This window comes from Lactuca virosa, chromosome 7, assembly GCF_052849685.1.
Source record: "Lactuca virosa cultivar CGN04683 chromosome 7, Lactuca_virosa_CGN04683_v6, whole genome shotgun sequence".
Classification (NCBI taxonomy): domain Eukaryota; kingdom Viridiplantae; phylum Streptophyta; class Magnoliopsida; order Asterales; family Asteraceae; genus Lactuca; species Lactuca virosa.
In genome coordinates, this window is record NC_136432.1 from 266,108,121 (window position 1) to 266,123,566 (window position 15,446).

A 15,446-nucleotide genomic window follows, 5' to 3' on the forward strand; every position below is an offset into this window, starting at 1 on the left:
ACCCTAACCCTACTCGTCGAGTCTGCCCTTGGACTCGGCGAGTTCATGTCATGCACCAACTCAAATGACCTCCTGAGGTCAGATCTGTTCCTCTAATCCCTAGATCTGGCCTTCCCAACCACTATAATCACGTAAAGTCTCGATCTTGATGCACAAGCAACATTTATATGACCATATATGATGATTTAGCCCCAAATACCTTAACCCAAGGCCATGACCTCTATTGTTCTTCATAAAGCTTGATGAATAAGGCTCTCTGGACCTCTATGGATCCAGATCCAAAGCCTTATCACCAGAAGGGGCTATTTGGACATCAAATCTAACCAACAAAGGGTCTAAGAAACCCTAAATCCATATGATCATCATAAGAACAGAAGGAGAGTCGAATTACTACCTCAAATGTGAAGATCTTAGCTCCAAATCCACAGAATAGCAACCTCCTATGCTTCCTCTTGGCTAGTACCTCCTTCTTCTTGCTAAACAACACTTCCAAGGTCAAGAATGGCTTCCTTTCTCTCTCAAAACGCTCAAGCACTCTAGGGTTTCTCTCTATGGTCTGGTAGCCGCCATTGAAGGCCATAAGGGCCTTTAAATAGGTCCCAAACCCAAGAAATTAGGGTTTCATTAAACAGCGTGGACTCGCCGAGTCCAGTCATTAACCCGGATGGAGATTCGCGACTCTACTCGGCGAGTCTGAGCGCCTACTCGCCGAGTCTCTCTCCAAAACTCAATAAAATACATAATTTAAGATACCTGGGAATCCGGATGTTACACTAGCTACCACCGAAGTTTAGAACGCACGCCCGCAACATATCCTCCAAGGTCTGGATGGTCCGCTCACTCTGACCATCCGTTTATGGGTGGAAAGTTGTGGTGAAGTGCAGACGAGTACCCAACTCGTCATAAAATTTCTTCGAGAATCTAGAAGTGAACTGCACATCCCTGTCATAAATCACAAAAACTGGCACCCCATGTTGAGCTACTACCACTCTGATGTAGATGTCTGCCAGCTTCTCGACCGAGATACTCTCTTGAATCGGTATGAAATGGGCGGTCAATCGGTCCACGATGACCCATATCGCGTCAACCGCGCGCCGTCCTAGGCAACTTCGTAATGAAGTCCATGGTAATATCCTCCCATTTCCATACAGGGATATCTAACGGTTGCGTCTTGCTGTGAGGTCTCTGGTGTTCGGCCATGACCTTCCTGTACGTCAGGCACATCTCGACGTACCAGGCTACATCCCGCTTCATGCAGGGCCACCAGTAATTAGGACGGAGATCTCTATACATCTTCGTCGCCCCGGGATGGATGGAAATTCTGGATTCGTGCGCCTCCTCCATCAAGATTTGGCGCACATCGCCCGCGTACGGAACCCACACTCCATGATGGAGTGTCAATAGCCTGCGGCTATCATAGTCAAAGGAGGAAATCTGACCCACGATACGCTCACTCTTCCGATGTTCCTCCTTCATAGCCTCCTGCTGATCCTCCAGAAACCGTTCCAAAAGCGAAGTCACTACCATCATCCTCAGGCAGATGTCTCTGATCGGGGCCGCGAATGCCTTGCGGCTAAGTGCATCGGCCACATCATTGGCCTTCCCCGGGTGGTAGAGGATATCTCAATCGTAATCCTTCACCACATCTAACCAACGTCGTCGTCTCATTTTCAGCTTTGGATGGTCCATCAAGTACCTCAAGCTCTTGTGATCCGTGTAAATGGTACAACGGACCCCATAAAGGTAGTGTCGCCAAATCTTGAGGGAAAAAACAACCGCCCCCAACTCCAGGTCGTGCGTCGGGTAATTCCCCTCGTGGGGCTTCAACTACCTTGAGGCGTAAGCGATGACGTGACCTCTCTGCATCAGCACTACGCCCAAGCCCGAGATAGACGAGTCACAATACACTATGAAATCCTCAACGCCCTCTGGCAGGGCTAAGATCGGCGCCTCGCACAACCTCTGCCTCAAAGTCTCGAACGATGCCTGTTGCTCAGGCCCCCAGCGGAATGTCATTGACTTCTGGGTTAGTCGGGTCAGTGTAATAGAAATCTTGGAGAAATCCTGGATGAATCTCCGATAGTAACCCGCCAGACCAAGAAAACTTCGAATCTCGGATGGAGACCTCGGAACCTCCCATCTCATCACGGTCTCTACCTTGGCCGGATCGACCAGTATACCGTTCTGGTTGACAAGGTGCCCTAGAAACTGCACCTCGCGCAACCAAACTCACACTTGGAGAACTTTGCAAAAAGTCTCTCCCTCCTCAACGTCTCCAGCACCTCCCTCGGGTGCTCCTCGTGCTGCTCATGCGTCTTGGAGTAAACCAAGATGTCATCAATAAAGACTATCACAGACCGATCCAACATCGGTCTGCATACGCGGTTCATGAGATCCATGAACGCAGCAGGAGCATTGGTGAGCCCGAATGGCATCACCACGAACTCGTAATGACCATATTGAGTCCGAAAGTATGTCTTTTGTACATCCCCGTCTTTGACTCTCATCTGATGGTAGCCTGATCGCAGATCAATCTTGGAAAACCAAGATGCTCCCTGAAGCTGGTCAAAGAGATCGTCAATCCTTGGGAGTGGGTAGCGGTTCTTCACCGTTACCTTATTCAACTCCCGGTAATCTATACACATCCGATGTGACCCGTCCTTCTTCTTCACAAACAAAATCGGGGCTCCCCATGGCGAACTGCTCGGCCTGATAAATCCCTTGTCTAACAGCTCCTGCAGCTGTGTAGACAACTCTTGCATCTCGGGAGGAGCCCACCGATACGGTTCCTTGGCTATCGGAGCTGCACCCGGAACTAGATCAATCCTGAACTCCAGCTGTCTCTCCGGAGGTATCCTAGGCAAATCTTCCGGGAACACATACGGATACTCCCGCACAATAGGCACATTGCTCACGGTCGCCTTACCCTCCTCCCAGGTATCCATAACATAGGCGACAAAACCAGTACATCCCTGATGAAGGTAGCGTCTGGCTCTCGTTGCTGAACACATTACCGGTCCATGTTGCGGTCTATATATCACCCTGAATCACCAGCTCTCCCCCACTTGGGGTCCTGACCCAAACCAACTGCTGCTCACAGTCGATCACTGCCCCATTAGGGATCAACCAATCCATGCCTATGATGACCTTGTTCCCACGCAAAGGAATGGGAACCAAATCCACGAGGTAACGCTCGTCATACATCCTCAGGACACAATCTCTATAAACCTCTGATGCCCGGACGGATCAATTGTACGCAATCTCGACCTCTAAAGGAAAATCCAACGTGCCTGAAGACTCAGCAAACCTCTTGCTGAGTGCAAGAGATATGAATGATCGGGTAGCCCCCGATTCAATTTATACCAGTACTGGGAAGTCGTTCACATGGAACGATCCTAAACAAAACACATAGAATATAAATATCAAAACTGGCATATAATAAAAGTTAGGGAGAAGAAACATACCCGTCACTACATCTAGTGTGGCACGCGCCTCTTCGGCGGTCAGCTGGAAGGCTCGACTCCTTACCACAGGAGCATCTGTCTTGCCCTGGTGGCCATCTGTGATCCGCAGGGTTGTTGGAGATGGCGCCGCCACTGGCGCTCTTGATACCAATCTCGGGCAGTTGGCCTTTTTATGGCCTCGCTGATTGCAATGAAAACAAAGCATGCATGATGTCTAAATGGTGGGGGTAGGGGCGGTACAATCCCTGCTAAAGTGCCCCAACTTGCCGCACTTATAGCAGCCCGATCCCCCTAATCTGCAACCTCCCTCATGCGTCTTGCCGCATTTCCCACAGCGGCTCCGACCCTGCTGGCCCTTCGACCTTGAGTCGAATCCCTTGGGTTTCTTCACCGAAACCCCAGTCGTCTGCCCAGTCTCCGCCTTCCTCTTCCTGATGTGCTCTATATCAATCTCCCTCTCTCGTGCCCTGGATATCATATCATTCAAAGTCGGGCACGCCGAGTAGCTAACATATTTCCGAATGTCAGCTCTCAGCATATCATGATACCGGGTTTTCTTCATCTCCTCCTCACCCGCATACTAAGGCACCAACAAGGCCCTCTCCCTGAACATGGTGGTAATCTCCGCCACCATCTCAGTAGCCTGTCTCATATCCAAGAACTCCCTGGCTAGCTACTGAACCTCCACAGCTGGCGCAAACTCTGCTCAGAATCTGGTCACAAAATCCGACCAGGTCATAGCCTCAATGGCTGGGGCTCCCAAAGTATCACCGACTGCCTCCCACCAGTCCCTAGCCCGCTCCCTCAAACAACTAGCAACAAACCTGACCTTCGACCCCTCATGGCAGAAGCTCGTCAACTGTGCAGACTCAATGTTTACAATCCATCGTCTAGCCACGACGGGGTCTTTCACCCCGCAGAAGTCTGGTGCTCCGCATCCCCTGAAATCCTTGAAGGAGAGCGTATGAGTCCCAGACTGGCCAGGAGTCATGTCACTCCTGAATGCCCTAAGGCGATCCTCCATCAGCTCAATGATACCCTCCTTGATCGACCCGAAAAGCACCGGGGTCGACTCAAGGATGCCTCTCGTAATCTCGGATGCAATGAACTCATGCAATCCATCATCAACCGGCTCAGAACCCGTACCCGAACCAGACCCAGACCCTGAGCCCCATGCTCCATGACGTGTCATCACCATTCTAAAACAAACCATACAATCGTCAGACTCGTACATAATATCGAGAGACCTCACGCACACTACAAGCTCCCTGGTTTAATCTCAGTTCTCCTTGACTCGAGTATGGATCCTCTACTTTCAGTAGTACGGGCCCATACTACCTTCCACATCTATCCGTACTTTCCTCAAGGATTGCCTTGACTTCACCAAGTCCCTTTCACTATTTCTGCTCTCCACACTAATCTCATCCTAGGCTTGCCCTAGGTAATCTCCGACCCACTCTCCGCCATTAGCTTCATAAGAAGTCCCTGTTATCTCTCCCTAACTAGCTCGTGAATACCATTACATATCACTAAGACCAGATAATCCTTCGAATGAGAGGTCCTACCCTACAACGGTTGGACTCAGACAAGAGCTGTGAAATAGGGCTAGACCTAACCTTCTGAAATTATCTAGTCCTTGTAATATGTAACTTAACGTATCCGTTTACTAGTTAATTAAATATAACTAGAACTCCTAAAAGCATAAAGCAAGCAGCATTCGAGCATTGAGTAACCAAAACCAGGCAGATCCTAAACATGCCATCATATCACTGACTAATCGGTACTAGCATGCAATTCAATAAGCACATACAGTAGGCATACAAGGCATCCTTCCTAGATCCTTAGCCCTAATCTAGCATGTAGTTCACATATTCACACTTCATATCATAATATAACATGTATGGGTATCTTGGGGAAAACTTACTTCAGCTCGGCCGATTGTACACATTACACTCCTTGTTCTTTATAAAAACCCTTAATCTAAGTTTTAGAAAAATTATTTTTCTTGTAAAAATCTATCAAACCCTCGATTTGAGTCCAAACACCCCCGAAGGTGTGTCCGAATCCCTCAAACCAAAGTTCTGATACCAACTTGTAACATCCCAAAATTCATGACCAAAAATTTCATTTTTAATTAAGTAATCATAAAAACCAGTAGTCTGAAAACATCAATAGTGTCATCCCATATCATAATCAAAACCAATATCCAAAACATGTCATAAGAAAACAACATCAGAGTACAACTCCCAAAGATCTCATGTGCGGAAAATCATAGTGTGATGCGCTGCGATCATGTCAGCTCCTTTTCTTTCGAAGAAGAAGTACCTGAAACCAAAACTGAAAACCGTAAGCACGAAGCTTAGTGATTTCCCCCATCATACCACATACCATACAATAAACATACTGCCTAGCATATCCGGGTGCTGGCCTACCCATTCGGTCTCTTTCAACCGGTACTGCTTAGCATATCAGGGTGCTAGCCTACCCCTTCGGTCGCTTTCAACCGGTAACCGTCTAGCATATCTTGGTGTTGGCGTACCCTTTCGGTCTCTTTCAACCGGTTACGGGGTCTATTTCGCCCCTACCACTACCACATAACAACATACATAATCATACATAAACATACTGTCAGGCATATCTGGGTGTCCGACCTACCCCTTCGGTCTTATTAACCGGATACGAGGTCTATTTCACCCCTACCACTACCACATTACATAATATCATAGCATACTAGCACATAAACCATAACAGATAGTCGCATACCATACAATTATCACAAAGACAATCATCTAACTATAAACTCCTGCTAGTGGGCCGACCTTGGTGCCTTAGACCCATTGCTACAGGGAAGGTAACTCACCTCGAAAACTGGAAGTAGCTGAACAATCCCCAGCTCCGGATATCAACCCAACTCAAACCCCTACACATAAAAGATTTCCTTAATTCCCTTTCATACTCATAACCCCTTAAGGGTCAACTTTGGTCAAAGTCCAAGTAAAAGTCAAGGTCAACACCCATGTCAAAGTCAAAATCAACATTCCGAGTTGACTCAACTCGCCGAGTTACTCTTCAACTCGTGGAGTTTCCATAAATCAGATAATCGTGAAATCACGATCCAGCTCGTCGAGTGTCTCCTGCAACTCGTCGAGTCCCTCTTTTTCCAACACAGTCGGGACACTTCCAGAACAACTCGTCGATTTCTCTTATGAACTCGTCGAATTCTTCAGTCCGTCAACCTTCTTAATGCATTAAGTCCCTATTCTTCAAATCAAGGCCCTATCTTCCGGATCCAAGCTGGAAATACATCTAGAAGGGTAAAGTTTCCAACTTTATCCATTAAGAACCTCTCCTCGCGGCAAAAACTCAAACCCTAACCCAAAATGATTTAGATCCGAATTCAAAAGTCATCAAAACTTCAAGATAGACCATGAGGTCATAGATCTGGACTCTAGGGACAGTTTGGTCACGTAAAGCTCTCATCTTCACTCGCATGCATGACATAATAATGCTTAAAAAACCAAAAAGATGGTCTAAAACTTGCATGGGACTTCCATGGCCATAAAGTTGCCACCTTTATCCCATAAAGTCCCCTCAAGATGCTAGATCTGAAAGGTTTGCCCAAATGGGACGTCCAAATCCCAACCATCAACATACTTGGACCAAAACATGAAGCAAAACATCCTAAGACTAGATCTAAGCATGCCATGAATAAGGTTGAAGCTTTATACCTCAGATGAACCAGAAATGAAGCCCAACTTCTGGATCTACTCTCCTCCCACATGTTCTTGCTTCTCCTTGAAGCTTCTTCTTCTTCAAACTCACCAATAATGCACAAGATTAGCTCACAATCACCAAAAATGGCTTAGGGTTTCGAGACTAGGGTTTTGGGCAGTGGAGGCTGGAGATGAGGCCAACACCTTGGGGTTAAGGTGTTTAATTAGGGTGCAAAACCCCAAAATTAGGGTTTCATTTTTGCCAGCCTACTCGTCGAGTTGAGGCTCCCCAACTCGTCGAGTAGGTTTCCAAAATCCGCGGTCCAATTCATCTCTACTCGATGAGTTTGGGGCCTCCAACTCGTCGAGTTTCTATACAAAAGTGAATAATTATAAATTAAATACATACCAGGAACCAGGCGTTACTGTTATATTGTGTTATGTTAGTCTTTGAATGTGTAATGTTGATGTATAGAAGTACATTGCTATTCTATTATATCAAATTCAATGTACTATGTTAAAGTTGTTAATTTATAAATGTGTAATGTTAATGTACCACTTAAATTTGTTGTGCTTTAGAATGATGATGAAGATGTGTTTGTTGATAACACGCAAGTTGAAAACAAAGCCGAAACAAGTCAAACAACAAACACGAAGAAAAGGAAATATGCCAAAAGCGCAGCTTGTGGGCCAATTATGATGTAGTTTATATTGACAAAGTTAGACATAACAAATGCAAAAGGTGCGGCACGTTGCTTAAACCGAATCTGGTGAAAACGGTACTTCTAGCATGATTAGACATACGAAAAGATGTAAAATGAACCCAAAAATTTAGAAAAAAATTTGAAAACCAAACCACTTTAAATTTCAAAAAAGAAAAATGAAAACGGGGAGAATAGTATTGGGACTTGGAAGCATGATGAGAAAAGAATTAAAAAAAATAATAAAATAATAAAATAAAGCTTTGTTAAACTTATTTGTAGTTTGAGAATTACTGTTCAAGTTTTTAGAGAATGAATCATTTATTGAGTATACTAATGCATTGAACGGGAAAGTAGTTTTGCCATGTAGAACCACAACTTCAAATGGAGTCACTGATAACTTTCTTGAAGAAAATGATATGTTGTTTAAGTTCTTTAGTAATCCCCTTAGTAATGTGCATTTGACCACCAATTGTGTGGACAAGCTCATGTCAAAGGTTGAGCTATATGGTGGTCATGACCCACTTTATTGATGAAGATTGGACCATGCACAAAAGAACTATCAACTTTAAATCTTTAGATAGTCACAAGGGAGAAGACATTCGGCTCACGTTGTTGACTTATCTTCAAGAGTGGGGTATCAATAATGTAATGACCATAACCGTAGACAATGCTAGTGCAAATGATAAAACAATCGAAATTCTAATGAAAAAACTACCAAACTTGTACGATGGAATGGGTGGCGACTCCCCAATTTTGTTTGATCGGGAAGGACATGATTGAAAAATATGATAAGTATTGGGGCGACCTTGAAAAATTAAACGACTTTTTGTATTTTGCGGTCATATTAGATCCACGTTTCAAGTTTGATTTTCTTCAACAAGCCTTTGACAAGTTGATTAAGTTGAAGAATACACAAAAAGATCCCATGCTCTACTCGAAGTCAGTTTGAAGGCTAAGGCCTTAATACGGGATCTTCAAAAAAGATTTGAGAATTTTTTTTTATTTCTACAAATCAAAGTTTGACAATACCGACACTTCTCAAAGTCAAACACATGGTCATGAAGATGTAGTTGTGATTGATGGCGAGAACGACTTCATGGTTGATTTAATAGTACAAACAAATCAGCATAAATGGAAACGGAGTTGACACGATACCTAAAAGAGCAGTCAGTTAAATACAATAAAGATTTTGATATTCTACTTTGGTGGAAACAAAACACATCTCGTTACCTTATTGTATCTAATATGGCGAAAGGTATACCTTTATTATTTGTATACTTTTTTATAATTATATTTTAACACTTTCTATGTTTATGTTTATGTTGATAGATATTTTGGGAGTACATATCTCTACCGTGACGTCAAATGCGACTTGTAGTACAAGTGGGTTGATATTAGATCCATACCAAACAAATTTGTCCGCAATATAGTAGAGGCTTTGGTTTGCACTCAAGATTGGGTAAAGAAATCAAGAAAGCCAATTATGGACAACAGTAATGAAATTTTGAAAGACGATGAGGTCGCAAAAGCTTTAGAAGAGGCGATAAACAATGGAGGTGGAAAGGGAAAACAACCAATCAATATTTCCAAATTGTTAATTCGTGTTTGACAAATGTTATTTTGGATATCGTTAAAAACTTAAGATTCATATTTTATTTTGGGTGTTGAATATTTAATGTTTTAACTTATATACTTATATATGGATTTTTGGGTGTTTTCGGTGTTTAGTGCCTAGTATGTTTTTTCATAACTATATCTCAAGATTTTATTGTTTGGATTTTACATTTTTATATCTCAAGAATAGTTAATTCGTGTTTACATTCTTACTACACAAATTCTAACATTTTTTTGCACCTTTGAAACAATTATGTATACTTTGCATTATTTTTAATTAACAAATTTGTTTCTTTAAAAGATTTGTTATGGAATCATAAGCTACAAAAGTCATAAAAAATACAATGTTTATAACTATATTGTAAATGTTATTCCGGTTATTCGGGTTATAGAATCATAATACGGTTTACTCGGTTATATTAGGTCTTTAATCATCTTGTACATGTTATTTAGATTACTCGGGTAATAACCAAACCAAACCCGTATTGGTTATTCGGTTCAGTTTTCGGTTCATGCAGTTACTCTTATTTGGTTTTCGGGTTATTCGGGCTCGGTTTGGTCCGGTTCCGACCCGAATAACATCCCTAACCAAAGACACGAATTGGTAAATGCTCTTATCTGGGCTATATATTTTGCAAAGTTAGGTAAATAACAATTGATAAGTTGGATGATAAATATGAAATGACATAAAAAGACATTTGAATATATAATTAAAAAACTAACTATAAGGGTATATTTGGAAAAAGCCAAATAAGTTTATCAATAAATCATCTCAAATAACTTTTTCTAATTGTCTCACCAAACAATAAGCTCCAAAAATAAGTTTGTTTATTTATGCAATACTAAACAAAACCTTAATGAACAGAGAGACACATAATAGTATGAAGCCTAGTTCCAGTAGGGGAGGAGCACATAACATGATACTTAAAAGTTAAAACAGATAGTATGAAGGCCAAAAAAAAAAAAAAGAAGCAGCCTGTTGTTGTTATCAAGGCAGCAGGGAAAGAAGAAGCACCAAACAAGCATATATGAATTTTATGTTACAGGATACAAGATGACACGTCCCACTTTACTAATAATTCCTAAGACAATAAATACAGTAAAGTAACCTAAAAACACTTTGACGATAATAGAGTCTTGGTATCCACAAGTTATAAAGTTTAAAGAATTGAATGATATCCCCAAAGAAAACAGATGAGATGTTAAATACATACAAGATACAACAACACTTTTTGCATAAATCAGTGACCACCTGGATTGCGGTTCCAAGACAAATAAGATGGATCTCCAAGACGCCTGCACAGCACAGCACAGCACGGGATCAGAACAAATTACAACTAATTATAACATTAGCATGACTCATGACTCATGAGTTGTGTGCTTATCTTGAGGCATGATCATGTCTCATTTTTCAACACTATCAACAGTGAGAGTTTGTTTGGAATGGAATACACAAGGTAACGGAATTAGTCATTATAGTCCATGATCATGTTTAGTTTTTTTTATATAATATAAAATTTAACTTTAAAAAAATCAACTTTATTCTATGATGCATGATTTTAATTATAATTAATGAACTTTTACTCACAAAAATATAGAATTAAGAATAATAAAAGCTAATTAAAACCCAAATAAGATTATAATCAAAATAATAAATACTTTAGTTAATGTAAAGATAAAATTGTAATTAAATTAAAAGAATCAATCTCTTTAAAAAAACATTTGTGTCATTAATGTTTATAACATAAACATTATTCATTCCATTCCAACAAAATTAAAGGAACCATATTCCTTCAAGAATGTCCGGTCCGGTCCATTCCATTCCACAAGGCAAAACAAACAAACAGGTTTTTTTTTTCCTTGAGCAATTCCAGCAAACCAACACTAGCTCAAAATAACCTGAATAAACATTAATAACACAAAGTAGAAAAATTACCTTGGCTTAACAAGATATATAATGGTGAAAGTGATAGCTAGTAAGAAGCACAAGCCACCAACAGCCAGATATGCAATGCCAATAAAATTGTTTTTTCCACCAAGCCAACTGCTTGTTGAGAGCACAAGTTTCTTCTTCCCATTGAAACTGTAAGTGTTGTAGTTGTTCTTCATAATCACATTTATTGTATCACCTGCCTCAAGATCCACCTCTATCTTCCCATACAACTTCCTAAATGTTGGAAGAGCTGCAGTCCGCATCCACACAATAAGGTCTTCCTGCTCACTTAACTATACCAATCCACACAAGAAAAAAAAAATCAACTAAAACAAAACCATAACCAATTTAAGGGTTGGATTCAAGAAGCTTACTGGTATGGATTCATTGAGACTTGCACCACCGATAAGTGTTCCATTTTGAAAGTTTTTGGGGAAGACATCTTTGCCAAACTTTTGATCCCTATCACTTTTCCATGAAATGCCTCTCTTGTTTAGGGGTAATTGTTGATTGTTGTTAGTGAAGAAGCTGTAAGTATCATTGAACATACTCCAGGCTACCAGCCCACAAGGCACAATCGTCCTTCCATTTGCATCATCTTCAGGCTTACAAGAACTTGTATCATCCTCATTGCTTCGGCTCCTCAATTGCTGATCACTTCGGCTCTTAACATACCTGCAAAAAATAAGTGACATTGTTAGAAAGAAAATCAAAGGGTTTGTTTACTTTTGTTGTACTCATTTTCATGGATCTAAAGTATAGACAGTAAGTAAGTAAGTAATAATGTACCTTCGGTGATTCTGATAAAAGTTGTCAAGCTGATAATAGACGTATATAGGCCGCTTCATATGCTTTGGTACCTAAATCATAGACTCAAATTAGATTATGACTCACAAGTCACAGATTCTAAATTTCATTTGCATAAGTGTCGGGTCTTACAGAGAGGGTTCTATTGCATGTTTTGTCTGCAGCGGATTGTATGTATCGGACCCTGTCACTTCTTGAGCCCGTTGGTGCGCACTCAGCATCATAGCGATCAACAATTTCGACAACCTATTTAGACAGAAACTAGAAAGTTACTACTAGCGCCAAGAAACCGAAAAGGAAATTCCAGTCGATTTCTGCATACATCGCGGGAAGCAAAAAGGGATGCAAGTCCTATTGGTACGAAGACGATCGTCACAAGCATGAAAGCCGATATCACCTGACCAAATAAAGTTATTTTCTTTCAGTTTTTAATTTAAGAAGCATGAGCAGGAGGAGGAAAAAAATATAAAAGATACGCACCCATCTTGGGGTAAGAATGGGTTTACACGCTGGAAGTTCCTGCTGAGTAAACCTAGAATCTAAAAACGGAAAAGCTAGATCAGATATATGCGTTTGATATTCTAAAAATAAAATACCAACCCAAACCCAAACCCAAATCCAAATCAAAACCCAACCGCAATAATAAGAATAAGCGATGTATTTGATGGCATATGTGCTACTATCATTGAAGAGATTTACATTTGGGTCGCTTCGAATTTCTCCTAGGAACCGATGAATGCAGGGAATCAGCGGCGGCAGGAGGAGTGGATGAATTCATATCATGAGTTGAAAGAAGATGAAGCAGGGGCTAATTAGGACGAGATCAAAGCGTACGGACGGACTGAGGGCCCAGGGAACCAAGCGGACAATAACAAACAATAATAATACGATGGAAACAAGGAAGCCGATGGAGAGAGAAGAGGATGGTTCCTGTGAATATGTTACTTTTTATCTACTCTTCTTCAACCTTCAATCCTCAAGAAAAGAACTATGTATTGGCCTGGCCGGCGTCCCTTTCTATAGCACTCTAGAAAAAAATTTAAAAATGTACATAATATTATAGTATGTTTTTTTTTTTCGTTCAATTATTAAAAAAGTAATAAATAATATAAACAACTATGTAATTAAAGATAATTTTTTAAAGTTAAATAAATAAAAGCATTAAATATAATTATATTCATTTAAAACGATTAATTAAAAATTAATAATAATTATAAAATTAATTAATAAAACTAATAAAAAATTAATTAAAAATAAATATATAAAGTTAATAATAAACGTTAATAAAAATTATTAAGAATCATTATTTGACCAAAAAGTAAATATATTTTAGATGAAGGACTAAAAGGAGCAAATTTTGAAACTTAGAATGTAAGACCTTCTATTACTAGGGTTTCTTCGTTATTATTGTAAAAACAGGGAACCAAAAGCGTAAAATCTGATTTGCAGCCTTAAAATTGACAAGTAAGAGGCTTAGCCTCATTTCTTTCTTCCAGTCCCAAAGTAATCGCTCCTAAGAGCTTCTCCAACCACAAACACCAAAATGATGATTATTTAGCACCAAAATGGTGTTTGAGTTCCGATCAATCTCTAAAATAGTGGGTTTTAGAGGCCTTCGCATTTGGCATTCATATTTTGTGTTAAAATAGAACTAACACAAAAATAATGCTAAATTTGAAGGTTGCTTGGAGTATTCTTGCCCTCCAAAACACAAAAATGATGTAATATAGTGGATGGTTGGAGTTGGCCTAATACCCTTTATGTCAAGATGCCTTACCCTTCTCTCTCCCCCCCCCCCCCCCCCCGGTTGTTGAAGAAGAGTGTGGTTGCCGGAAAAATGGGAAGCTCGCCGAAATCCTTGGCCAAAGAAGGGATGTAGGAGGAGAAGTGTTGGGTGGTTGACATCCTTAGTTGGTAAGTTATTTTAGTTCATTCTTTTTCTTTCAAAACAAACACCATCACCACTAGCCACCACCGTCGTCGGAGGTCACCTCATTACCAACACATACTACCATGAGGTGGTTGTGAGTTTTGCTTCCCATTCCAACATTAATTCTTAAATAAATTGACTAAGAAATTAAATACTTAATTGGTTTGGATGAAATCCAAACCCAAAGATTCATTCTAAGGATCTTTATGTGAAGAAGTGTTGTGTTATGTTGATTTTAAGTCAAATTCTTAATCCATTAAGATGCTTTTATTACACCTCTTAATATGGATGTTTAGAGCTTGTATCTTACCGGAATTGAATGGTTATGGGCTTAATAATTAAGTGCTTAATAAGCGGGACAAAAAGGGCACTTAGACATGTTAATGTAGGAACTTATGGAATCTTTTCCCTATCTTTTAAAAATCTTATTAAATCATTAGAATGACCAAGTTAGATAAATAATATGTCCCTGGAAAGGTATTAATGTTTAGTTTCATCTATCCAAAGGGCTTGATCTGATTCCATCTAAAAATGTGGATGAATTGCTTCTAATGTGTAACATCCAAAAATTCAAGGCCAAAATTTCGTTTTTAGTTTAACAATTCATAAACCAACAGTATAAAAACATCCGTAATAATATCCCATGTCAAAACCAAAGTGTCAATAATCAAAACAAGTTATTGTAAAATAATATCAGAGTGTAATCCCAAAGATCTCATGTGCGGAAATCGTAGTGTGATGCGCTGCGATCGAGCCGTCTCCTTTCCTTTGTAAACGAAGTACCTGAAACCAAAATTGAAAACCGTAAGCACGAAGCTTAGTGAGTTTCCCCATCATACCACATACCACATACCACATAATGCCTATCCCTCGGTATCTTTCAAATGGTATCTGTCTAGCATAACTGGGAGCTGGGCTCCCCTTCGGTATCTTTCAACCAGTAACCGGGAACTAACCTCCCCTTCGGTATCTTTTCAACCGGTAATCGGGAGCTAACCTCCCATTCAGTATCTTTCAACCGGTAACCGGGAGCTAACCTCCCCTTCGGTATCTTTCAACCGGTAACCGGGAGCTAACCTACCATTCGGTATCTTTCAACCGGTAACCGGGAGCTAACCTCCCCTTCGGTATCTGTCAACCGGTATCCGGGGACTATTTTACCCGTACTACTACTAACATGTATCACAGAGCATCCTAGCACACAAACATAACAGATAATGGCATACCAAATAATTATCACAAAGACAATCATCTAACAAACAACTCCTACTAGTGGGCCGG

At 40.7% G+C, this 15,446-nt stretch overlaps 1 protein-coding gene across 1 annotated transcript; it reads right to left on the reverse strand.

Moving 5' to 3' along the window:
- Positions 1–10,496: 10,496 nt before the first annotated feature.
- On the reverse strand, positions 10,497–13,161 carry LOC145124809 (ALA-interacting subunit 3-like). Its single transcript, XM_079060268.1, has 8 exons — positions 12,935–13,161; positions 12,716–12,774; positions 12,558–12,632; positions 12,368–12,481; positions 12,218–12,288; positions 11,803–12,103; positions 11,432–11,721; positions 10,497–10,791 (listed from the first exon to the last, which is right to left on the reverse strand). Exons 1-8 carry the CDS (start codon positions 13,011–13,013, stop codon positions 10,737–10,739), a joined length of 1,044 nt encoding a protein of 347 aa, XP_078916394.1. The 5' UTR covers positions 13,014–13,161; the 3' UTR covers positions 10,497–10,736.
- Between the last annotated feature and the right edge of the window lie 2,285 nt (positions 13,162–15,446).

What these genes read in the sequence shown, in the direction of transcription:
- LOC145124809 (XM_079060268.1), bottom strand. Translation starts at nt 13,013, where the DNA reads ATGAATTCATCCACTCCTCCTGCCGCCGCTGATTCCCTGCATTCATCG. An exon ending in CCATTCTTACCCCAAGATGG is followed by an intron (nt 12,633 to 12,715) that starts GTGCGTATCTTT and finishes TTATTTGGTCAG; the next exon opens with GTGATATCGGCTTTCATGCT. An exon ending in ATATATCTTGTTAAGCCAAG is followed by an intron (nt 10,792 to 11,431) that starts GTAATTTTTCTA and finishes TGTGCTGTGCAG; the next exon opens with GCGTCTTGGAGATCCATCTT.